This window comes from Pipistrellus hanaki (assembly GCF_964339955.1).
Source record: "Pipistrellus hanaki genome assembly, chromosome: 9".
Taxonomy (NCBI): Eukaryota; Metazoa; Chordata; class Mammalia; order Chiroptera; family Vespertilionidae; genus Pipistrellus; species Pipistrellus hanaki.
Genome location: NC_140511.1, coordinates 17528308 through 17555877, shown reverse-complemented (window position 1 = coordinate 17555877; position 27570 = coordinate 17528308). Strand labels below are relative to the sequence as shown.

The following is a 27570-nucleotide window of genomic DNA, read 5'->3' as shown; positions in this document are numbered from 1 at the left end:
TGCCTTCCAGCTGTGTCTCACATAGTAATTCCTCTTTGTGTGCGTCCTTGTTATCTCTGTGTGTCCAAATTCCTTTTTATAAGGTCATCAGTCAGATTGGACTAGGGCTTGACCTAATGACCTCATTTTTACTTAGTCATGTTTTTAAAGGCTGTTTCCAAGTGCAGTCACATTCGGAGTACTGCATTGGTTAGAACTTCAACATGTGACTTTGGTCAGGGGCTGGGGGACACACAATTCAGCCCATATCAGGTAGGATGACCATATATGTGTTGTTGTTTTTGTTCTTTTTTACCTTTGTTGGATTTTTCTTTCATTGTGCTAAATAACAGTGCATCATGGCCCAGTAGAATATGGGGTACAAATCATTGAACTTTCTAAAATTTTACTTATCTTGTTTACTTTTTCTCCTTTTTAGTCAATGGAAATATTTCAGTCGAAATTAGAAGAAGCTGAAAAAACTGCATCCGCAAAAGAGGACTGTAGACGAGAACGCTGGAGGAAGCCAACGTATTCAGATAAAGCACTAAGTAGTGAAGAAAGTAGAAAATCAGACTTGACAAAATATAGTAAAAGTTCAAGGGATAGTTCAACAGATATTACAAAAGATAAAGATAAGTTTTGTGGTGATGAAAAAAATAATAGAACTGGGTCTTCAGAAACATATAGAAGAGAGTCCAGTTCAAGGCAAAGTCAAGAGTTTTCTGCTCTTGGAAATTTGAGATCTAAATTCATCAGGCCCTCTGATGATGAACTGCCATTTCATCACAAGGGCAGGAATGTCGAATCATCCAGTTCACCCTCAGCACTGGCCACTCAGGGTTCTGTGCGTTGTGGTTTTCGAAAACCGACAGAAAGTGAAGAAAGTTTATCATCATGGAGTCGATCTGATGAGAGAGGAGGAGAGAAGAAACATTCACATCGAAATCCATTGGAAACCAGTCACAGTGTTGACTATCAACGTATCTCAGAAGATGCAAGCCAGAAATCACATGATGAAAGCTCGAGGGGTGACTCACTGAGAAAAGAACATCTCCAAAACACAAAGTCTTCATTTTCTGGGTATTTTGTCATTTGTTTATAAACCAATAAATTAATATTAAGGTCCAGAGGATTCAACAGACTGAACTGTATTTTTAGAACATCGGTTATTAATTAGATGTGAGTTGCAATCTCCTGTTTCTTAAATTTGATGGATGAGATATGGACATTTAACAATCCAGTAGTTTTGTTTTATGGATTGCATTTCATTTCACAGTTTTATTTAACAAAAAAAGCTGGAAGAATTCAATAGCTATATTTGTTTAAAATTTGTTGCTTTTTTGCAACCAAAAAAAACTGAGTAAATCTTCTTTTTAAATGGATATACTACAGGAAATACTTCAGTGTATTTTGTAACTGTTTACATATTACTTTCAAAGGAAATTATTGCATTGTTATGAATAATTATAATTCTAAATATATATATATATATTTTTTATTTTTATTGATTTTTTACAGAGAGGAAGGGAGAGAGATAGAGAGCCAGAAATGTTGATGAGAGAGAAACATTGACCAGCCGCCTCCTGCACATCCCCTACCGGGAATGTGCCCGCAGCCAATGTACATGTCCTTGACCGGAATCGAACCCGGGACCTTTCAGTCCGCAGATCGACGCTCTACCACTGAGCCAAACCGGTTTCGGCTATAATTCTAAATATTGCATGCCTACTGGAGGTCTGGGAGACTAAGGGAAAATATATTGCCATAGCCCAAATAAGAAGTGACAAAGGAATTTGAAAGATCCTGCACAGGGAAGCGTGACTGTATGGTGGTGGTTTTGCAGAGAGAAAAAATAACCCACTTTTGATACCTGACAGGTTTTAATACGAATGTTAGAGTTTTTTGAGAGAAATATAAGTAAGATAGCAGTTGTATCTGTTATAATTAGGGAGATAGGTATTTACTGGTTTTATTATTCTTATACATATTATGCTTACATATAGGGCTGGGTTAGTAGAATAGGAAACCTAGGTAGAGTGTAATCAGATGTAGGAAAACTTGATTTAGCATAGTGGTAGGCTTGTAGGAGATAACCATATATAGAAAAATGAATATCCAAGGATAGTGACTTAATTATACTCGAATAATCATCAAAATATGTTTAAAAATACCACCAAATGAATGTGACACTGAAGGAAGAGGTTTTCAGCAATAACAGAATCAGTGTTGGCAGTAGTAGGTTTAAGCATTGTGATCAGGGTCATGAGTGGTAAATCATTTTTGTTAATGGCTCCATCTGAAGCTGTGGGTTTAAAGCACAGTGTTGCTTTAGTGGGAGTAAGCTGGCAGAATCCGGACTGATGGGAGGCCAGTCAGGTGGCTCTGGTTCAAGTCAGAGCTTTGCTCCCAGGAACCAAAGGAGGAATCTAGCTGTGCTGACTTTATTAACGTGGCAGGGATAGAGAATGTCGAAGGTTGTGTGCGTGTGTAATTGTCCAGGCTTTACTTCAGGTTCTCAAGAGGCTAGACTACTCCAGTTTGCAGTTGCTAAGAGGTACATAAATGCGAAGATACTTACAAGTATAGGTAGTTAACTGCTATAGTATTTACGTAAAAGGAGGAGCGATTGACTCTTTTGGGATAAGCTTAGGAGGATTAGAGTCCCAGGTGGTTGTGTAGGGAAAGGCAGTGAGTGCTTGAAGGAAAACCCCTTAGGCAGTAAGTGGGGAAGGGCAACCAGCATGGGGGTGGGAGGGTGGGGAACATATGGACAGCGATGGCGTGGTATAGGTCAGGATTTGCAAATAGTATTTTGGAGGGTGGATGCAGTAGCTCCTTGAGAGGAGGGTATAACTCTTTCTAGTCTTTGCATCTTTAAATCCTGTTAGAATGCTTAGCACATATTGGCCTCTCTATTGAATGAGAGGAAAATGGTAAGCAGATGTGGCAAATATTGCCTGTTTATCCTATAAATGGCTCCAGAAGCATGTTTATGAATTGGGCAGTATCCTATAGTGATAGGGAAGAAGTATCTCTCAGATTTGGATTTTAGAAGGTTAGTTTGGGAAATGGAACAGATTTAAGGCTGATACTCTGGTGAGGAGGCTGTGGCTGAGAGACAAGCGGTCATGAACCAGAGGAGTGATTGGAGGAGAGGAGGAGCTCCACTCAGGGATGAAGCTTTTCGTTCTGTGGCCCCTTGAAAGGATTTGGTTACGTATCTGTGCAGCAGCTGTAGACATTCTTTGTTAAGCTGTTCTTGAAAGGACTTCACATTGGATTTGAAGCATGATGGACCAGGAACTGATTGGAGGATTCCTCTTTGACTCAGTATTTGGCTTTCATTGGCAAAGGGAATTAACCATTCTTGAGCACCAGTTTAAGTGCTGTGTTTGGACTGTTTGTTTCTTTTACTCAATCAAACTTGGAGAAAAAAAAAATCTGTCCTGAAGGGTAGGTTATTTTTGTATCCGAGATTTCCCTTGGAACTTAAATTAGGTAAATTTACAATTTTTTCCCTGCTGTTATATTTCTGTAATTATATTATTGCAATCACCATAATGTATACATTATTACATTTAGTTCCAATTATGTGAAGGTAAATATTAATCATTTTCTCAATCGATAGCCTCTGAGAGGTTAAGACACATGCCTGATCATAAAGCTAGTAAATGGCAGAATCCATGTGAATCTGACTGCAGAACTTCTTTTCTCATAGTACTAAGAGGGATTTCCCATTTCTTGAAAGGATGATGGTGCAAGATAACGATTAGTGTTATAAAGAAAAAGCTTTTAGTGCTTTACAAAAAGCTTGTATTAGGAACTCTTAGAATTTAGTCATCTGTGTTTAGGTATTTATACTTCTGTTTTGACCCATATCTATTAGTAGGCATGAATACCTTCACATTTGATATAGTTTATTAGCATCCTAAAACCTTTGTCTTCAAAAGGAGACGGACAGATGGATGTCTTTTGGCCTTCATTCTTCTGGTCTTATCAAACTTAAACTTGTTTGCAGGATGGCTTATTTTTGAAATAACTGAACTCATTAAAAAGTCCTATATATACCGTGTCTATATTATGTGAGCATCTACTGGATTAACAGAGAGGATTAGAGAAATATTGGGAGAAACCACTCCCTTACTCATTTTATTTTTTCTCCATTTTTAAATTTTCTCAGTTGGCTAGTATTGAGATGAAAATTAGTGAACTAGAACATAACTTTGTAGGGGGAAAACAAAACAAAATACCTGGTCAGGTACTTAAATACTTTGCAATGAATAAAGGCAGGAGAAAGAAGGAAAAATATTCAGGAAGTTTCTCATGAAGGTAGGCAGTTACAGCAGAAACGGGCAAGCTGACGTCATGGGGGAATAGTTACACCGATACTCTTTAGAAAGGGCATGGCTGTTGTCATTTAATTTGTTTTCTATTACACATACATGCAAAAATTTCAAATTTCATAAAGGCCAGCAATAGTAAATTTTCAAAGCAGAGAATTTTGGAAAATTAATTGAATGGGAAAGAGTACAAGTTGAGAAAAGTGTTTATAAGAAAGTCAAAAATGTTATTGAAATACGATTGGGTTGCTTGAAATGCAAATAAATTACATTCACAATACAAAAGAAATGACATGTACCTCAGAATTTAATTTAAAAAAGTGATTGAAAACCTTTTTCCGTACAAAAAAAGTACAACTAATAATACAAACAGTACCTCAATCCACAGAAGCATATAAAAAGTGATAAAGTTCTCCTTCTTAGACAATGTAGTGCACCTGCTGTTTGTCTTAATTGCTTTTTGAAATGTAGACTGAAAGAACTTCAGGGGAACAAAAATACGTCATTTTCTAATGTTGCTTTATGTGAAGTATTTTAGATTTCTTAGTCTAAGCACCAGAGTATTGCCTTTCCTTTCACCACTATGAGAAGAAATGGCTCACACAGAATTTCTGCAGGGATTATACCTTTAAAAAAAACACAACACCTCAAGTGTTGTCAATTATAATATTTTATTTTTTGCCCCAAAAGAATAATTTTTATATATGGTTGTTAGGTCAAGTTTTAACTTGGAGGTCTTTTCTACTTGTTCAGAGTGTATGTTGAAGATTCAGGTTAATTTCAGTAGAGTATGATGAAATCTAGGAATTTGGGAAAACTAGTAATGCTCTTTATATTTGAGATTTATGACATATTTTTCTGCTTTTTCAATTTGTTATCACAGCCCTTAGAGGGTTTTTAAAAACAACTTTACTGAGGTATAATTTACATATATACTATAAAGTGTACAATTTGGTGAGTTTTGAAATATGTATATTCTAATGAAACCATCATTCTAAAAGGTTTCTCAGTACCCTTTTATAATTCCTTTCTCCCTATACCTCCCAATCCCCTTAGCCAACCATTCATCTTCTTTATTTCATTAAAGACTTGTTTGCATTTTCTGAAGTCTTATACACATGGTATCATATGTCATGCACTCTTAGTTCTGTCTGGTTTTTTGTTTGTTTGTTTGTTTTTTACATATTTTTATTGATTTCAGAGAGGGAAGGATAGGCAGAGAAATGGAAATATCAGTGATGAGAGATATTGTGAATTTTATTTTATTGAGTGCAGATTATTTTTGCATTTCTATAAATATGGTTGAGCTTTGTTTGGTGACCTGGTTAAGTTAATTGGAAACAGTTTGATTCTTGTTTTAACATTTGTGAGGTGAGCCCAATGCATCATATTCTGGGGCTTATTTTCCACCAATGAAGCAAAACCCTTCTCTTAATGCTTTACCTTGTGCTTTGTGAATTGTGAGTTTTTCCTAGTCTGGCTAGCCTGACCAGGCATTGTTCCTCGAACCCTTTTGGATGATTCTTTTCTTGGCTATGAGCTTCTAGCTGAATACTTCAGGGGAACTCCCTACAGCTCTTTCTTTAGCTGCTTGGGAATTCTTATACTCTTAGCTATGTATCCTTTATTGAGGAGTTAGACTCTTCCTGGGCTTACCCTTCCTGCATTCTAGTTCAAATCTTTCTTAAGGTAGTAAGCCCGGGCAACAGCATATGCCAGGAATCTGACATTGGCTTGAAATTTCTCTTTCTTCTGTGAAGCTTCCTTAGTATAACTTCATACATAATATTATTTGCAGATTAGTTTAGGTTGTGAGACTAGTTCTGGGTTAACTTTGCAAAAGAGCACATTATCATTGTTTTTATTCTTTCAATGAGTTAAATATGTCATGTGCTTGGGTTATTAATAATATCACATTGAATGAAAAGTTTCTTCAGATGTGTAGAATTACGGCCTGATTCTAGTGTTTGTATTAATTTTTGTTTGTTTCCTTGTTTTAGAATGAGTATGGGAATAACAAATAATGAAGAATAGTTGACTTCTATATTATTTTACATAATTGTTAGTGGGACTTAGTTCAGTTATTATTATAACTGCCATAGGCTGTCATGGCAGTGTAACACAGAACCTTAAACCAGTGTTTTCCAACCTTTGGGACTTCATGGACCACCAGTAGTCCGCGGACCACCTGTTGGCAACCACTGCCTTAAACTATTAATTTTTGGTGTGACATTACATTTATATATATGTGTGTGTGTACATGATGACATACTGGTTGAAACTTTGGTGAGGTCAATTAAAGTAACATTTGAGTCTTGATGCTGTTATTTGCAGTGTACTTAATATGTCATATGCTCTAAATCTGCCCTGTACAAACAGAAGCCACTTCGAGGATGAGTCCGTCCACATCCTGAGTGTTGATGAGAAGAACAAGTTGGGAGCCAAGATTATCAAGGCAGAGATGATGGGAAATATGGTAAGACTTATATGTGGTTCTTTTGGAGAACAGTAATTAAATATTCAATTTCTGATGAATAATTTTGGAATTTTCCTTAACAATGTGGACATAGCTAGCACATTTTTGAGGATAATTGCTGCCTATTGATTCTTTTTTTTAATGCATTTCATTGATCTCCTACAGAGAGGACGGGAGAGAGACATAGAGTTAGAAACATTGATGAGAGAGAAACATTGATCAGCTGCCTCCTGCATGCCCCCTACTGGGGATGTGCCCACAACCAAGGTACGTGCTCTTGACCAGAATCGAACCTGGGACCTTTGAGTCTGCAGGCTGACTCTCTATCCATTGAGTCAAACCAGCTTTGGCATGCTTATTGATTCTTTAAAGAAATTGAACACTTCTAAAAACAGTACTGTTTGTCTACTTCTAAATAAATTATCTATTTTCTCTGTCAGGTTTCTGAAATTTAAGCTCTTAGGGAACTAAATGCTTTTTAATTTATTTTCTACTTTGCTATGTACTTTATTTCTTGCATTTCTAACTTACTGAGCTCAGATCTAAGGGAGATAAAGATATTTCTGACTTTCCCTCTTTTTTAGTCATACATTAAGGATATGTATTACTTTCTTAATAGTTTTTTACATAGGAACCTAAAATATAAACTCTTCAAGAGGATGGTTAATTAGTTTATTCAAATTTTAAGGCAACGTGCTTACGCCTAATAGTGTTTTAGTTACTCTGTATAGGTTAGCCCATTTAACTCCTGTAATGTTATGATTGAAGACTCATTTACCTCAAGATGGAATAGAAATAGGGGTGATTTGGTAAGAGCTGCATCTATCTACCTATTGATCTATCGATCTATCATCTATATTATATTGCCACATTTCTGTTATACTAATACATGTTATATTGCATATGGCAGATTAGCAAAGTCGGGAAGCTTTTTATGTCTTGACAGAGTAGATTCCCTCACGGTCATATATATGTAATCATCTCAAACACAAATATAGTCTCTGTGGTTATGTATTTCCTTCATATTCCTATCTTCCCTAAAATATGTCGTTGGTGTACTATCAGTTCAGCTTCTGTAGTAGAAGTAAACGTGGCCAAAAATGACATATTTTTATTCAGTTGTATGTCTGATAAAAGGCATATCTTATGTATGCTGCTTTCCCACTTTGAATCTGGTCCTTGGTAACACTGAACTTCAACTCAGAACTTTACCAGAAATTGAAAAGAGACAAGCCAATAATAATAATAGTAAAAAAATAAAGTTTGAGTTCTGAAAGCACAAAGAATCAGTTAAAATAATGAAGGAGAGGTCACCAAGTTAGGAGGTTAACATGCTAAAGGTATTGTTCCTGTGTTTATGGAACAACTGCAGCAGAGTTTTGTTTTTTGCTTGTCATATGATTTTATTTCTTTGTGATTTATTGCTTTGTATGTCAGTTATCTACATATATAAAAGCCTAAGCAGCCATTATGACTGAACGACTGGAATGACTGGTTGACCAGTTGCTGTGATGCGCACTGGCCACCAGGGAGCAGACACTCAATGCAGGAATTGCCCCCTGGTGGTCAGTGCACTCCCACAGCCAACCTCTGCAGCCCTCCGCCTGGCCAGCCAGCTCCCCCATTGGCTCCGATCAGGGGGGCCAGCCGGCCAACCTCCCACGGCCCTTCCCCCTGGCCAGCCAACCTCCCATGATCCCACCCCTTTGCCCCTGATAGGTCTGGATCGGGAAGGGGGGGGGGGGGGAGGCTGGCTGACCAACCTCCGGGGGTCCCTTTCCCAAGCCGGCTGGCCCCCCTATAGGCCTCGATTGCTGGCCAAACTGAGGGATCCCACCCATGCACAAATTCATGCACCGGGCCTTTAGTTTTTTATAAATTCCTATGGTATATACTTCTTAAAGTAAAAATAAATATATTCAGAGTTTTTATCTAAATTACTTAACAACAATAAAGTAATATTTTAAGTCATGTAATGTCTCCCTTCTTACAAACAGCTGAGAGTTTGAGGATTGGAAGTTGATAATATCTAAGAAACCATAAAAATGTCATTCTTGAAGTTATGTATTTCCTTTATCTTCTAATCTTCCCTAAAATATATGTTCTTATAATTATTTATTTTCAAAGCATAAATAAGTGCTGCAGGTATTTGAGAAGCTTGTCACTGAGATTGATTTGTTTAGAAGAAATGTACTGGGCTATGGTTTGGTAACTGTGTTTTTGTTGATGGCTACATGGCTGTTTACTATGATGTTTTTCTTTCTGTTGTATACATTGAAATATGACACGAGGGATTTAACTATATATTCACATGTATTTTTTCTTGTTTTTCTGTTTGAAGGAATTAGCTGAGCAACTTAAAGCCCAACTTGAAAAGGCAAATAAATTCAAAGAAACTATATCATCAAAAAAATCTGGGATAGAGGTAAGTATTAAAGGTTAGGTTTGTAGGTATATGATTACTTTGTATAATACTATTGGGCAGTGGTAATATCTTATATAATAAGAGGTAATATCCAAATTAACCCTTATGCCATCACAAGATGGCTGCGCCTACAGTGGAGACGGAGTTCCCATAACGAGCTATCAGCAGGGACCTGAGGCTGTGTGGCGCTGGGGTGGGGTGGGACGGGGGACCTCAGGCTGTACCTCCTGCCTAGTAGGGTTTGATGGGGGACCTCAAGGCATGCCCCCCACCCCAGTGCTGGGCCTGGTGACCTCAAGGTGTGCCCTTCGCTCCAGGCCCTCACCCAGTGGGGCTTGACTCGGGACCTGAAGTTGCGCCCCCCGGCTGGCTGAGGATCTGAGGTTGTGCCCACTGCCCGGTGGGTTTGATGGTGGTGGGGCCAGGTGGGTCTGGGTCTCATGCGATTTTGAGGCGTGTGCGGGTGGGTAGGGACTTGACTCTGGTTCCCGGTGCGCCCCAAACTCTGACAGGAGGGAGATTTTTATATACTACATTTTACTAATTTTCTTTCATCTCTGACACTTCTATTATAGAGAAAGGGCAAATAGCAATATCAAAGTATTTCCTCTAATTCCCTTTTAATGTGCATGAATTACACCCAAGCCACTAGTTTTAATATAAAATGTATCTCTGTGTCTGTGTTTCGCACGTGTGTGTGTGTGTGTGTGTGTGTGTGCTTGTTTTTAAAATTTATTTTCATATGAATTGCCTTACATTTCACTAGTGTGCCTTATGGACAAAAGGCTCGGCCAATGAGACCTGGTTTTATGGTGGACTCTTGTCATTTACGACTGTTTGATTTTGTGCAAGTCAGACTGGTTTTTAAGTTCTTCCCCTACAGAGTGAGAGACATAAATTTGGTGTTCATTTTATGTAAAACAAATTATTTTGTTCCATGATTCATTCATCCAGCTATAAGTGAACAAAACAGATAAAAACACCTGCTTGCATGTAGTTTCATGCGGATAGGGAGAGAGAGAGAGACAATAAACAATAAAAATAATAAGTTAGCATATAGAAAGTTATACATCCCAGGGAAAAGTAGTGGGAATCTTGAGTACCTAGTGTGCTGACTAAGCTTGGGATATACAGACTAAGTTCATTTGAAAAGTGACATCCAGACTTAAGTGAAGAGTGAATCTCTGTTTGGGTGAAGAACATTTTGGGCGTAAGGAATTTTTAAAGGTCCAAAGGTGGTAATGTGTCTGATGTGTAGGAAGAACAGCGGGGAGACCAGTATTGTTGGAGTTAAATGAATGAGAGTGAAGTAGAATATCTAAATCAGAGGGACTATGGGAGGCCAGTTTATGTTAAACTTGAAAGAGTAAGTAAATGGCCTTTTATTCTATTGTAGGTGAAATGAAAGCTATTAAGGGTTTTGAGCAAATAATATATTTTGACAGGACTAACTTGGCTTCTTTGTTAAAATAAATGGAAGGAGAATAAGGGCAGAAATTGGAGTCTAGTTACACTTCTGCAATAATACACACATAAATTATACTGTCTTTGACCAAGATAGTAGCTGAGAAGGTTGCTAGAGGTGATAAGATTTTTGCATATGTGTAAATGTTTTCTGTATATATTTTGAAAGGAGAGCTGACAGGATTTATAATGCATCTGGTGGAAGGGGGGAGTATGAGATAAAGAGAGAAGGCACAGTGGACTCCACAGTGTTTAGTCTGAGCAGCTGGAAGAACACAGTGGCCATTATTTGAAATGTGGAAGAAAGGAGGATTAGAAGTTCTATTTTTGATATACTGAGTTTAGATATCTTGTAATGTGTAACAAGTAAAAATGTCAAATGGGCAGGTGAATATATGTAGTTGGGAGAAGCCTAGGCTCGAAATAGAAATTATGTAATTACTAGAGGCCTGGTGCACGAAATTTATGCACAAGGGGCAGGGGCGGGGGGCGGGGGGCGGGGGAGATTCCCCCAGCCCGGCCTGCACCCTCACATTCCAGGGGTCCTTGGGGGATTCCATGTGGCTTAGGCCCGATGCTCCCAGGGATCAAGACTAAGCCTGCGCTCAGACATCCCTGTCACATTCCAGGGCTCTCTCAGTCCAGGGTCCTTTCTCTCAACCAGAAGCCAGGCTTGCTGCTCCTTAGTCCTGTGCCCCCTACACTTGGCAGGGGAGATTGAGGGCTGGGCAGGTCAGGGGAGGAGCTGTGGGAGGTTGAGGCACAGCAATTGCATCCTATCCTGCCTCTGTGGAGGCTCCAGGACTGCGTCACCCCCTCTCCCATCACCTCTGCAGAAGGGGCGGTGCTGGGATCAGGACTGTGCCCGCTGCCTCTCCTGCTGCCTCTGCGGAAGCAGGGGCACCAGGACCACCATGGCAGGCTGTCATCGTAGACTCACTGGCTCCACTCCCCGCTCACTGGTCCTTCAGGAAGGTTGTTCCATCATCCAGTCTAATTAGCATATTAGTTCTTTGTTATATAGGATATTAACTTCTATCAGGAAAAATTATCTTGGTTTGTTTTTGATTAGGAAAAATGCCTGGTACCTTTGGGAGCATAATCAATCTGTCTGAGGCAGATAATTCCAATTCCCAAGCATTTGTTTACTCCCCACTGTTTTTTCACACTGTGCCAGGTGCTGCAGATAACTGGTAGAATATTGCTTGGTCTTTGGCCTAGAAAAGTTGCAGAGACATGCAATTGTAAACAGATAATTACTTAAAAGACTTATGTTCTAGCAATATAAGTATGCCTAAACTTATTTAGGAAGTAAAATGTACAATAAGTTAACAAAAAGTACTATGAAGAACTAGAGAAAAAGTGAATTTGAAGAGGGTCTTAGTATTTGAATTTGAAGGCCTACCTATACTAATAATAGAGGAATATTCAAATTGTCCGGGATGTCGTCACAGTAACGACCAAACAGCAAGGCCAGCAAGGGTGGGGTGGTTAGTGAGGTACAACCAAACAACTGAGTGTAGGCTGCGTGGGGCGACCAGATTGGCAAGAGGGTTAGTGAGGGACAACCAAAAGACTAAACAGCAGGCTTCATGGCTGACCAGGCCAGCAGGGGGGTTAATGAGGGACGACCAAATGACTGAACAGCAGGCTGTGTGGGCCAGGCTAGCAGGGAGGCCCGTGAGGGGCAATCAGGCTGGCAAAGAGGGGCAGTTCGGGGTGACCAGGCCAGCAGGGGGGCAATTGGAGGCGACCAGGCTGGCAGGGGGGCAATAAGGGGTCACCAGGCTGGGGGGGGGGGCAGTTTGGCGTGACCAGGACAGCAGAGAGGGCATTTGGGGGCAACAAGGCTGACGGTGCTGGGGGGGCCGGGAACAGTTAGGGGCGATCAGGCAGGCAGGTGCCAGTGGTCTCAGATTATGAGAGGAATGTCCAATTGCTGGTCCCGGATTGGAGAAGGTGCAGACTGGGCTGAGGGACCCTCCTACAAGTGTACAAGTGAATCTTGTACACTGGGCCTCTAGTAAACCATATTAAGGTGCTTGGCCTTTATTTCATTATCTAGTACAGTGTTTGCCAGAACTGTGGTGCAGGATCAGATGTTTCGTGATTTTTAAATTTTCAAGTTCATCGTGGTCTGCTTTGTCAAACAAAATTTTAGAAAACTAAATAAAGATTTAAAATATTTGTCCACATTTTATTTATATTAAGCCAACATAAAATTACTCTTTAAGATTGTTGTAAAGATTTTAAACATTCATTTTTGTGTTTAATTTTTTCTGGCTGGTAATTCTCAGATTGGCACTGGTCAGTGGACCACACTTTGAGTGGTCTTGATTTCCTTGGTGATACGAGGTCTTTGCAGGGTTTTTAACAAAAATGGCATATTTATATTTGTGTTCAACATGAATTTTTTTGATGGTATAAGTGATAATTAGGTTTCAGGCTAGAAGGCTGGAAGCCAAGGAACCCTGGAATCATCCTCATTGAATGGTAGCTTGAAATGGAACGGGAAGTGAAATTTACTTTTTTTATATTGATAATTCATGTAGAGAATAAGTCTGTCAAAAGGCTATAAGCTTGTAGGCAGGGTCTGTATTTCTTTAGTTACTACATAAAGTAAGTACTTTTAAAAAATGAATGAATGGGTCAGAGAGGTAAGGCAGAACCAGGAAAATAAAGTTTAAAACTGCCATCTCTTAATATTGTCTAGATGAAAACTTTATTTGAAGTTCACTTCTATGATTATTTAAAAAAAACAATAAAATAAACTTTGGATATTTCCCCCCACCTTTTTCCTATAAAGATTATGATCATTTTACCTTATAGTGGGCAATGAAAGTCCAGGAGACTTAAGATAATCCATAATATTATGTGAAAACTAAAATCATTTTTATACTTTTATATCCTTGTTGTTATTAAATATAAACATTCAACACTCTTTGCAATAATTTTGAAAGTTATCTCTAAATTTTCCTGTAGAATGAAGACCAGCAAGAAGTGATTCTTGTCAGAACAGATCAGTCTGGGAGAGTTTGGCCTGTGAACACACCAGAGAGACCTCTGGACTCTAAAGGAGGAAGAAGGAAGAGACAGATGGTATGTACCAGATACTTTTTAAAATTCAGAGTTTCTTTTTTCCCCTTGGGGCTTTCTGTGCATCAGACTATGTACTTCAAAATATCTTATGAAATTTCACTGTATAATGCAAATATTAGAAGGCAATAAATTATGTTATTACTCTTATTCTTACTTAAATCCCTTTACCTTTTATAAAATGGAATCTAATTCAACTACAGTTTTCAAATAACTGATGAGCATTGACTGTTTAAGGCAATTTTAACTTTAGTGTACATTGCTTTGACATTGTTTCTAGCTTCTTTTTATATACTTACCCTAACTTTTAGGGAAAACCTTGGTCTCTCAGACCTGTTATCTGTATTAGCTAATTTGAGACCTGGTGGTGGGATATCCATGTACAGTAATGTATTAATTAGTTGCTGTGATCCTTTATAAACCTAATTTTCTTTTCCAACTTCCACCTTTAGCAATTAGTTTTTATTTCAACATTAAGGCGCTTGAGATGCCAAAAGCAATGTATCTGGTTTTCCCAAAGTAGGTTTTTTGTTTTTTAAATTTGTAAGATTATACAAGTGGTGAGAGGTCCACAGAAGATTAGTTCATTCAGAATTTTTCTGTCAGGTGTTTATATTTGCTTGTTGAGTGCCTATGTTGCTAGAGATAGTAATGGACTCATTCAGCAAATAGGCCTGGAATATCTAATGAAATGTGAGGTCTAGGGGTTTGCAGGGGTATGTGGCAGGAGAATAATCAGGGTTTGAATTATATTGAAATGGCTAGGGGTTCACAGATACATTGCCAGATAGCATCAAGGGCTCTTTTTTATATAGTTGCCTGCTACCAGGCAATCTAGGTATAGAAATAAATAGGGTAGACATATTCATTCAGGACTGAGGTTTGCTCTTTGGGTATAATGAAAGGATATCAGAGCCAGAAATTAAGGCTCTGCAGCTAGAGAGTGACTGAAGTCCTGGATATGAGATTTAAGCTGGTGAAGACAGGAATAGTTGGGGGAAAATACTGGAAATATGTTCCAAGATTTCAAAGAAGTTAAAGAGCAGGTTTTATTTGTATAAGGGAATATGAAACTAATATCAGGGAGAGAGATTTTGGAGAAAATGAATATCACTTTTATTTTTCACATGTAAGTATAGAAACAAATGATAGGAGAAACTCAGGATTGATTCAGATAAGAATCAGAATACTTAACTGATTCAGATAAGAATCAGTTTCTGATAGAGCTGTTTGAAGTGGGTTTGCTAATACTTTTTTTTTTCTTTTTTGATGATTTTTATTTATTTTTCTGATTATATGTAAATAAATGCACATTATTGAACATTTTTAAATAATTAAAAGTGTGAGAGAAAATGAAAATCACCTATATTTCATTGTTCAAAGGTAACTACTACCAACAGAATGGTCTCTCTATATATCTTTTTTATTGATTTTTTTTTTTACCCCCCTCCCTCCCTCCCATACATACCCTCCCTCCCCAGAGTTTTATGTCCATTTGCTAATACTTCACCTCTGTTTTAAATATGCTTACTGGAAATCTGAATAACAGCAGGCTTTCCTTCACAGGGTAGGGAGTTGCTACTACAGGGAGGAGAAGAGCAGAGAGGAGAGAAGGGATAAAACAATTCTGCCTTTTCCCTCAAACTAAGAAATCAGAGAAGGTCATGCCTCCATTCCTAGGGAAGAGGAAAGGAAAGGGGCCGAAAAGTATGGATTATTTTTCTAATGGAGATACTTCCACATGAAGGCAAATAGACTAGAGATTAACTGAAAGGAAAGATTATGAGACATGGTGGGATTTGTACATTTAATATCAAATTTATAGGTAATTCATTAAAATACTTGAGAAACTCATGTTTTCACTAAGTTAATAATGTTTATTTTGTCATAGGCTTCAACCCATGAGGAAAAAGAAAGGGTCAGATACTTTCATGATGATGATAATTTAAGTCTAAACGATTTAGTCAAGAATGAGAAGATGGGAACAGCAGAAAATCAGAACAGACTTTTTATGAGGATGGCATCTAAGGTAAGATATATTCCTAGGATACCTTTGAATTTTGAGAAGCTGGTTACTCAGTAATGATCTGTATTTTAGGCAGAGCTGGTTCTTTCTAATCTTGACTTATTTCATACATTAAAACCTGTGTAAGACATATTAGGGACATGAATTTTGGAATTGATTTGATTGGGAAATATATATTTAGGATTTAGTTTGTTTTTAATTAATAAACTCTGATTTAGTTTTTTAATATATTCCTTGGAAATTTTAATTATATATTTGATCTACCATTGTAAGGGAAAGCTTTAGGCCAGAATTTTAAGTTGATAGTGTGCAGCTAGCCTGTTTTATCTTACTGTTCCTCCAATTCTTCATAATTATGCCTAGAGGAGTATATTTGGTGTAATATATTATAGATTATAGAGAAGACATCTTGGAATAATCTTGTCTGTCTATATGAAAATTTTATATTTACATGAAAATGTATATTAATACATAATTATGGGTAGTAGGATAAATTTTTGTTTCAAGTAGTGTTTTTTTGTTGCAGTTTCTTCTATTATAATAATTATACCAAACACTACCATTAAAATTCTCATATAAAAGGGAAGCATAACCCTGGCTGGGTTTCTCAGTTGGTTGGAGCACCGTCCCATACACCAAAACATTGCTGGTTTGATTTACAGCCAGGGCCCATGCTTAGGTTGTGGGTTCACTCCCCATGTCAGGGTGGGTATGGGAGGAAACCCATTGGTGTTTCTCTATCACATCAATTATTTCTTTTTCTCTCTTCCTCTCTCTTAAAAAAATTTAGTAAAAACATATTCTCTGGTGAGGATTAAAAAATAGAGAAATACTCAAACTTAGCTCTATAACAGGGTTTGACCCCACTAGAAAAATTCAGTTCACTGCCTATATTTGCAAATAAAGTTTTATTGTAATACAACTATGCACATTTGTTTATACATAGTCTGTGTTTGTTTACACTATATAATGGCCAGGTTGAATAACTGTGACAGAGACTTTAATAGCGGACAAAGCTGATAATATTTACTATCTGGTCCTTTACAGAAAGATTTGCTCATCTCTGTTTTCTGATACCTGTGCTTTACTTTGTGAAGTTTGAACTTACTTTGTGAAGTGTGAAGTTTGTAGAAATTTGAACTAGGTATTTAAAGGACATGAGGGAGACTTTGTACTGTACCTTTTCAGACTTTAAAAAAAAAAAAAAGATTGAACATATTACCTGGTGAAAAAAAGTAACTTTATGAAAACTAGACTGAGTGTGTACTGTATGTGTCTGTGGGAGGGAGTAAAGCAAACTTGGGTTTAAATAGAAATGGTCATTCTTTCCATTACCAAGAATTGTGTGGGATCTTACAGTTAGCCAGGAGGATAATTTTCTATTTATTTTGGAGAAAGTACTAGATATCGTATAGGATCTGGAAATTCAATGTGTAAAGAAAGATATCATAAAACTAAAGAATATTCAGTTCTAGAAAGGGACTTGCTTAATCTTTCACAAAATTTCCCTGAGGGTGAAACTAAGACTCTTAGGTAATGAAATGGCTTATGCAAAGCTAAGTAACTTTTCCAAGTTCCCATAATTTCTAATTATTTGCAAAAGCCGGCACCATAAGCCTCAACTATTAACTCCATGGTCAGCTTTTTTTCATTAAACAGTACGTACTGCCTTTCAAATGACTCAGGTTAATAAATGGTTGTTGATTGTTGCCTAACTCTAATTGTTTTTGTACAATTTCCATGTGTCATTTGTTGGTATTTGGGGATAAGTGGTATGTGCTTTGCTCTTTCTTAAAATATATTCTACTGACTCCAACATTCTTTAAATATAAACTCTTCCATTTAAAATCTAAGACGTCAGTGTTTCCGTGGCAACGTAAACTTGGGCACATCTTCGTGAGATCTATATACATCTTTCCTCGTTAATTTTGTTTGCACTGTGGGCAGTAATTTCATACTTTTTGTGCTGATAGTGCGGTAAAAATGGACTGGAGGGGAAGGAAAATGGAAGGTACAAGAAAAGGAAGAGAGACTTAAAGTAATTAGGGTATTATCTTAAACTGTAAGAAAACAAGATTTTACTTTCTAATAAAAGATGGCTTGTATTTATATTGATAGTTTTATTTTTCTGAATTTGTGTCATTCGAGGCTTGATATATTTTCTTATGGAAGTAGTCTTTAAAATTTACAAAGTACATATTTTCATAACCTAAATCTTTTATTTTTTCATTGTCAATTAATTAAAATGATAACAAATCTTGAGAGATTAGGTGACGCATCTTTCTTGAAAGCATGATTACACAAAAGTAAGGAATATCAAAATTGTCATCATCTTTCGTTGCTTCAATTATCTTATAACCATTCTATTCTCAGAATTTGAGGAGTTGGAATTAGAAGGACAGTTTCAGTTTTGATAAAAATTTTGAGTAAATGTTATAAAAGTTGAAGTGCTTTTGTAAGAATTAGACTACAATTTCTATTTCATTGTTGGCAGTCTTTGTGTAATAATGCAATATTCCTTAATTAGATTTGTTACAAATCATTGTTCTGCATAATGCTAAGAAAAGCTTTCAATTTTCATATAATTTTTAAAAAATATGTTTTTATTGAATTTTAGGGAGAGAGATAAAGAGAAACATTGATGAGAGAGAAACATCATCAATTGGTTGCCTCCTGCATGCCTCCTTTTGGGGATTGAGCCTGCAATCCAAGTATGTGAACCTGATCTCTTGATTCCTGGGTTGACACTCAGCCATTGAGCCACACCTGCTTGGCTAATTTTTCTTAGCATCATGTTATTTTTTGTTATTTTTTATAAGATGCCAGTTATAATTCAGATTTTTTTTACTTAAATATCAGAATAGGAAAACAAATTAGTTTTCATGGTTAGAAGACATATAACATTTTTGTATACTTGGCATTTAACCATTAATTCACCAACATCTTCAGTTTCCAGGCTTTAATTTGGAAACTACTAGATTAAACAGAATCCAAGTAATAATATAACTCCCTAATTCACATGGATAGTCATTATAATTAATGAATACAAAAGAACTTTCCTTGCTGTGATAATGTGATCATAATCCTTCTGGGACAGAGTTTCTCAGCTGTGACATTATGGGTATTTTGGGCTGGCTAACTGCTGTGGGAGGATTCTGTCTATTGTAGAATGTTTAGCAGCATCCCTGGCTTCTACCCAACAGTTACCAGTAGCATCCACATCCACCCCATGTTGTGTCGACTAAAAATGTCTCCAGGTATTTCTGGTCCCGTCCCCCTCCCCCCCCCCCCCCCCCCCCCCCCCGAGAATACTACTCTAACAGAGAATATTAACTACTGCTTTTTGAAGTCTTGGTATATATCAGACTCTTTATATACATTAATGCTTATCATTATCTGACAGCATTGATATTAACCCCATTTAATAAACAAAAACTGATGCTCAGAGATATTCAATAGTTTGTCTTATCCCTTTCCTGAAACTTGTTCATTTTCTAATTTTTTCCTTTATCAGTAGATGGTGCTACTATCTAGCCGATGTCAGAAAGTTAAGATGTTTCAGCGATGCCACTCTTCCCCTCATTTTCCACATCAAATCCATCACCAATCATGTCCTCCCCCTACTCCTAATCACTCTGTTCTCTTCATTCCCACTGCTACACCAGGTCTATGAAAAGAGCCTGGTAACTGGTTAGCTGGCATTTCTTATCTTCTTCTAGTTCTTTCTTAACTGTACTAAAGGCAGACTCACTGCACCCTCCTCCCCAATGTATATCTGATCCTTTGGCCTCTATGTTAAGACATTTCAAATGGCATTTTGGTTGCTATAAGGTTAAAGACCAGATCTTTGTTACTGGCCTAACAAGACTTTGAATGATCTGCTCTCTTCCTCTCCAGCCTCATTTGAATCTTGTTTTCTTTGCTTTGCTTCCTCTGTTCCAGCCATGCTGACTTTCACTCAGTTCCTCAAATATGCTCTGTTTTCCGCTGCCACAAACACTTTGCACATGCTGTTTCTGCTATACCGCCTTCTATCTAGTTGACCCTTTCTATTCATATATATCTCACCTTTATCATTATTCTTTCAGGAAAGCCTTTTTCATCTTTCTGCATATATCATTCCCTCTATTAGGATCTCAAATTGCCATCACCGCTCTAACTCGATTTTTCTACTGTGCAACCCTTTAGTAAGTCTATATTCCCACTGCTGTGTAGTTGCTGTATTTTGGGACTATGTCTGCTTTTGCTTACCATTGTGACTTAGCTATCCATTAGAGTCCTTAGCATACAAGAGCATTAAATAAATATTTGCTGTCCAGAATCACATACTTGAGACTTGAAGTCAAAGACAAAATTTCCCTTTTCACTACTATACTAACTTGCATAGAAAATTAAAATATTTTCTGTTTTTCTCAATACTGCTTGTTGTTTTGATTTTGCAACAATATTACTTTAAAAACAAGCACAATCTTTTATCACTTAGCATTGTTGACCTTTGAATTCTCAGACGTTTCCACATTTCTATAACTTTTAACGTGGTTATTACACTGAACTGCTGAGAAAAAGTTATTCAGGTTTTATCAGAGGTGTGGTCATAGAGATAGATGATAGGACAACTTTCCTGGAATGTGTGATTGATTTATATTACACAGGACCAAGAATTGATATATATGTTTTTAAATTTCAAAATTAGTGATGATATTTTGGGGAGCTCAAAAGCTTAATAGCCTGATAAGAATATCTTATACAATAAAAGCCCAGCAACTGAAATGGCAGAACAATCAGAATGACTATGGCCCCTCACCCTGGCAGCCCCTTCCCCCCCCCCCCCCCCCCCCCGCAATGAGCAGTTAGGAGCGATCAGGAAGGCAGGCAGAGGTGGTTAGGGGCGATCAGGCAGGCAGGCAGAGGGATTAGGGACAATCAGGCAGGAAGGCAAGCGGTTAGGAGCATCAGGCAGTCAAACAGAGTGGTTGGATCTAACCTCTAAGACAGTGGTTCTCAACCTTTCTAATGCCGAGACCCTTTAATATATAGATATATAGTTCCTCATGTTGTGGTGACCCCCAACCATAAAATTACTTTCGTTGCTACTTTATAACTATAATATTGCTATTGCTATGAATCATAATGTAAATATCTGTGTTTTCTGGTGGTCTTAGGCTACCCTGCTAGCGGTTCTCAACCTGTGGATTGTGACCCACAGGTTGAGAACCACTGCTGTAGAGCCTAAGACCATCGGAAAACCTATGTTTGGTTCCTCTCTCTATCCATTAATAGCTGTGTGACTGTTTGTTACTTAGTCTCTCTCAGGTTCAGCTTTGTATGACAATGCAAAGGAGAATGATAAATTCTCTGTTGCAGGGATATTTGGATGGGCGAGTACTCATAGTTTTTATTAATACCTAGCACATAGTTGATCATTGTTATGAAAAATATCAGAACTGCAGTATGTTATGGTTGAGATATAGTCTGAAGTTAAAATAATAATTTGTAAGTTAGGGCAGTTCACATAAATAGGTAAACCTGAAAGAACAAAGAGACATACAAGGATTAATATGGAGAAAAAAAGATAAAAAAAATAAATTCCTGGTATGGACAAGAAAGCTAATGTTCTCTGGGAAATACCTAACTAATAATTGTTTTACCTGATTCTCTCAATGACATTTTAGAAGTTTTCTCCTGTTTATATTGTGTTTCATTTTCCCTTGTTTTTAAGGTAGAAGTTGACATCATTGACTTGAGGCCTTTTTTTGTTTTCTAATATAGGTGTTTAGTGCTTTAATTGTCCCTGGGAATCCCACTTTAGCAATGTCCCATATATTCTCGTATGTGTGTTTTTTTTTCCCCAGTTTAAAATACTTTCTAGTTTTCTTTTTGTTGTTGTTGTTGATCAATGGGCTATTTGGAAGTATGCTATTTGGTGTTCAAATAGTTGGCATTTTCCCAAAAATCTTTATGTTATAAATTCTAATTTAATTCCATTGTGTTCAGTGTACATAATTTATGTTACTTGAATCCTTTTAAATTTATTGAGACTGTGTTACAGCCAAGAATGTCATCAGTCTTGGTAAATGTTCTTTGTGCACTTGAATGTGTATCCTGCTGATGTTGGATAGAATTTCTATCAATGTCAGGTTTATAGTTTATTCAAGTTGGTAGTTTATTTAAGTCTTCAATATACTTAGTGATTTTCTACTTGTTCTATTAAATTTTTTGAAACAGTGGTGTTTAAATTTCTAATCTATAGTTATGGATTTTTCTATTTCTCCTGCAGTTCTATCAAATTTTGCTTCATATATTTTGAAACTGTTAATAGGTTCATGTACTTCAGGATTATTGTGTCCTCTTGATGGTCTGACTCTTTTATCACCATGAAATGCCCTTTATCCTGTTTGCTTTGAAATCTACTTTCTCTGATATGACTAGAGCCACTTCAGCTTTCTTCAAATCTTTTTTTTAGATATGTTTTTATTGATTTCAGAGAGAGGAAGGGAGTAGGAGAGATAGAAACATCAGTGATGAGAATCATTAATCAGCTGTTTCCTGCACTCCCCCTACTGGGGATATAGCCTGAAACCCGGGCATGTGCTTTGACAGGGAATGGAATGGTGACCTCCAGGTTCATGGGTTGACATTCAGTCACTGAACCACACCGACCAGGCTTATATTTTTAAAAATACCTGCTGAGTTCCTTGCAATTGCTTTGTAGTTGATAAAAGGTGGTTCTCTTTTTGGTACTTAGTAGACTAAGTAGAACTTAGAACTGAGTGTAAGGGAAGTAAAACCACAAGTTAATGAGCAATTATGATACAGTGTGGTCATCATAGACTGATGGGAGTACATACAGTACTGGAGTTGCTTAGAAGATCTAGGAAAGTATTAACATGGAGGTGACAACTACATCTAAGCCTCAGATTGAAATATGAGTAGGAGTACAGTGGCAACATTGGTCACAGAGTGATCCGCCCAAAGCCTGAGCACAGTAGGACTTTGCAGACTGAAATTAGAGTGGCTAGAGCATGGAGTTTGTAGGGATGTGATCAGATGTGACTGGAGAGGTTATCAATTCCAGGTCACAGAGGTTTGTAATGGTAACGGTGGCTCACTTTTATGATTCCTTACTGTGTGCCAGGCATGTATTGTGAAGATTAAGTGAGGTAAACCTATTAGATAGATAATATTCTTATAACCATTGTAAAATGAGGAAATAACGCATAGACAGAGAACAAAGACAGGAAGTAGAATTTTACCAAGGTCATTCTGACTATAGAGGTCAAGCTTTTAACCTTTATGCCTTTCTGTGTCTATGATATAGTATGCCAACCCAGAGTTTGAACTTGATTTTGTTAACAGTGCAGAGCTCTTGGAGGATTTTAATCAGGGACATAAGTAAAATTCGATGCTTTTGTGTTAAAAGCATCACCCTTGGTACAGTTTATGTTAGGGGAGATATGGAGAAGATACCTAGAGATATAGTAGAAAATGTTTTATGTTCTAGATATAGTTGAAAAATGTTTTATGTTCTATAATGCTAATTTTATAGTGAAAATGGCTCTCTGTGTTTCAGTTTCTTCATTTATTAAATGGAAATGAGAATGGTCCCCTCTTCATAGGAGTGTAAAACACATTCTTAGAATTGCATATAGTAATTACTCAGTAAACTTTAGCGATGATGATGATGGATTGACTCTTGAAGGTCAAGTTTAAATTTTAATCATGTTTTCTTTTTCTCCTTTTTTAAAAAAAGTAAGCGTTTTATCATAGAACTTACATAGGACTTAAGTATGCTCCAATACAATAAAATCTTAACTACTACCTTCTACTACTGTTTTGGTTTTTCAGTTTATGGGGAAAACAGATGGAGACTATTATACTCTGGATGACATGTTTGTCTCCAAAGCAGCTGAAAAAGAGCATTCCGGTGAAGAAGCAGAGAACCAGAGGAAAAGAGCTATTGCTGAACACCGGAGTCTTGCTGCACAAATGGAAAGGTGTCTGTATTGTTTTGACAGCTCTCAGTTTCCCAAGCACCTTATTATTGCAATAGGTGTTAAGGTAAGAAATATACAATTTATTGGGAAATGATTTAGTGGTATATGTAGATTTGCCTCTTTCTTCATACTTTTATAAGATTCCTAAGGAATCTGTCTTCTCTTATTCTATGTTTCAGATATTTTTCTTTTCTAGGGTCCCAATACCCATGACTTTTTAAAATGTTTTTTACAGCGAGTGTAAATATTTAAGTAAAATGAAGCTTGCATTTTGCATAATTCTTTGTGGAGCCAGATTATGTGAATTCAAATTCTGGCTCTGTCATTATCCCATGTCTGACCTTATTTTTATGATTGACACTTGATTTTCCAAATTAAAATCCACATAAGAGATCATCTAAAGTAGCTTCTTCTTTGCTTACTTTCTCACAGAACCTATTTATTTCTTTATAGAATATCTCATCATTTGAAGAAGTTCACTGTATTTTGTTTTACTTGTTTATTGAATATCTTCCCCAAGAGTCTAAGTTTCATGAGGATATAGATAATTTGTTCATCATTGTATGCCAAGCATGCCTATTTACAGTAATTTATTTCAATAAATTTAATAATCACTTATTTAATAGTAACTAATAAGAGTCGCTTATTTCAATAAATATTTGGTGACTTAATTCTTATATTAAGTAAATCATTATCATGTACCTGATATTCACTGACCCTAATTATTCACTGGGGAAAATTGAGACTCATATATTATGGAGCTTATTTTATTAATGAATCACTACTGATACCATTTTTAATTGTGAATATGGTCCTTTCTCAGCAAAGTTTTTAAAATTTGAATTATTTTATTAAAACAGACATAAATAAATATCGTCTGCCATACAAAATATTTCTAGCTAAAGCCTAACAAAAACCAGAAGATGTGATCAAGCGACTATGCAGAATATTATTGATGCTCTTCAAGAATACCTTTTGCTCACTATTATACATACTAATTGACCTTTTATTTTTATCCTCACCTGAAGATCTGTTTATTGACTTTAGAGAGAGGAGGGAATGGAGAGAGAGAGAGAGGGAGAGAGAGAAACAGAGAGAGAGAGAGAGAGAGAGAGAGAGAGAGAGAGAGAGAGAGATCAATGTGAGAGAGAAACATTGATCAGTTGCCTCCCGTACTAGGAATCAAACTTGCAACCTAGGTATGTGCCTTTCTAATGTATGGGGAGCAATGCTTCAACCAACTGAGCCACCTGGCTGGGGCCTATTAACGCTTTCTAAAAAAAAAAAAAGTTTATAATGGATAAGTGGCTCCAGCTTGTAGCTAATACATGTATGTAAATAAATGGAACTTAGCCAGAGAAGTATAGCCACTCAGAGGCTATATTTCCGTTCTCTCTTAGTAGGGTGAATTCTCCTTTCTCAGCCAATGAGAGAAAGGCCTCAATTAATAAGTATTAGTTAGACATCTGCTATTACCAGGCCATATATATTGCAAGAATAAAACACACACACACACACACACACACACACACACACACACATACATATATGTTTTATTCTTGCAAAATTATACCAAGGTCTTTAAAGCATATACCTTTTTCAGATCATGGATAAAGTGTCTTTCATTCTACCCTTGGGTAAGCTTAATCTTTGATGTATAACATTTAAAACTGAGACTTGTGCTATTAATTTCTAATTAATTAAAAGCTATCTTGCCATTTGACTCAGTGATCCCACTTCTAGGAATATATCCTAAGAAACCTAAAACACCAATCAGAAAGAATCTATGCACCCTCTACTCATAGCAGCACAATTTATAATAGCTATGATCTGGAAACAGCCCAAGTGCCCATCAGTAGATGTGTGGATAAAAAAGCTGTTACATTTATACCAGTGGTCGGCAAACTCATTAATCAACAGAGCCAAATATCAACAGTACAATGATTGAAATTTCTTTTGAGAGCCAATTTTTTTTTTTAACTTAAACTCCTTCTAATGCCACTTCTTCAAAATAGACTCACCCAGGCTGTGGTATTTTGTGGAAGGGCCACGCTAAAGGGGCCAAAGAGCCGCACGTGGCTCAAGAGCCACAGTTTGCCGACCACAGATTTATACCATTGAATACTATGCAGCAGTAAAAAAAGAAACAGCATGGAGGGACCTGGAGAGTATCCTGCTAAGTGAAATAAGCCAGTCTGAGAAAGACAAGTATCAAATGATCTCATTCATATGTGGAATCTAATGAACAAAATAAACTGATGAACAAAATAGATCCAGAGACATAGAAGCATAGGACATACTGCAGACTATCAAAGGGAAGGTGGGGGAGTATGGGTCAGTGGGCAGTGATCAAAGAACTTGGATGCATATATGCGTAACTCATGCACACAGACAATAGTGGTGAAGGCCTGGGGTAGGGAGATGGGGTGGGCTAGAAGGGGTCAAGTATTATTATAATACTTTCAACAATAAAGATATAGTTTAAAAAAAAACCATCTTCGTGGCTTTTAAAATATTTTAAAAATATTAAAATATATTGCTTATAGGTAAGTATACTTTATTAAATGTTAGCTGTATTTCCCTAATAAGGGTCTGTTTGTTGCAACTGAGAATAGATAGCAATAACATTTCATGTTTACAATTTCCCCCCCATAGGTTTATTTATGTTTGCCCAACTTCCAGTCTCTTACTGAGGGTCACTGCCTGATAGTCCCTCTGCAGCACCACAGAGCCGCTACCTTATTGGATGAAGACATCTGGGAGGAAATTCAGGTCAGCATGATAATGTCCATTGTCATTGTAGTGCTTATGAACAATTTTTACAAACTCTTCTGATAAATCTCAAGTTTTATACCTTCATCCAATGATTTTTAACTTTCTGAAGTTGTATACATTTATATAGTTGTGCGTATCTGTGGATCATGGTATTTCCATCATGATCCCTCATGTACTGTATACTTTGCAAGCTTTTTACTTTCTTAAAATTTATTGATTTGAGAGAGGGGGGGAGGACGAGACAGAGAGAAAGAAACATTGATTTGTTCTACTTATTGATGCATTCATTAGTTCATTCTTGTATGAGCCCTGACCTGGGATCGAATCTGCAACCTGGTATAGTAAGATGGCACTCTAATCAATTGAGCTACCCATCCAGGGCCATATTTTGAAAGTTTAAAAAAAAACACACTTTTTTTTTTTTAAATTGAGATACAGTGACATATAACATTTTAGTTTCAGGTGTTCATCTGAAAGCTTTTGTCTACTATATAAACTGTGGCAAAGTAATTATTATTTTTACTTTAAAAAAGTCAGTGTAAGATTTTTAATCTGTGTATTTGTGAAACATGAGATAATCAAGCTAATAAATTACAGCCAAAAGAAAGATATTTTTAGATAATGAAAAATAAATTTTGGAAGTTAGATTTTTATATTCAGCAGTTGTTTTATTTTTCTGTAATGGAAATGACTGTCTCTGCTGTTGTGATTTTTGCGGGGATTTGTTACCAGCTTTAATTTTTGCGCTTTTCCCTTTATAACCTGGCCCAGAGTTTGGATTCAGGGGGCTTTAAGAAATTGAAAGGCACAATAGTATGGTTGAAATTGCTGCTGAATTATTTCAAGTCCTCATAATCACCAAGAAAGAAAGAATGAAAACTCTTGGTTTTTTTTAATATCTGACCTATGGATATAGGAACTTCTACCTAGAAAAATGTGAAAATGGTTAGACTTCAAAAGAGACTATATACTAGTCTAGTCTTTTCATGATG

General features: G+C 36.8%; 1 protein-coding gene across 1 annotated transcript in view; it reads left to right on the top strand.

The window, feature by feature from the left end:
* Positions 1 to 27570, top strand: part of CWF19L2 (CWF19 like cell cycle control factor 2) — a 65030-nt gene that overhangs the window by 18316 nt on the left and 19144 nt on the right. The window contains exons 8-14 of the mRNA XM_084895145.1: positions 419 to 1062; positions 6702 to 6798; positions 9140 to 9223; positions 13670 to 13786; positions 15675 to 15812; positions 23655 to 23867; positions 26459 to 26575. Of these exons, the coding sequence (XP_084751271.1) occupies positions 419 to 1062; positions 6702 to 6798; positions 9140 to 9223; positions 13670 to 13786; positions 15675 to 15812; positions 23655 to 23867; positions 26459 to 26575 (1410 nt within the window). The remainder of the gene's footprint in view (positions 1 to 418; positions 1063 to 6701; positions 6799 to 9139; positions 9224 to 13669; positions 13787 to 15674; positions 15813 to 23654; positions 23868 to 26458; positions 26576 to 27570) is intronic.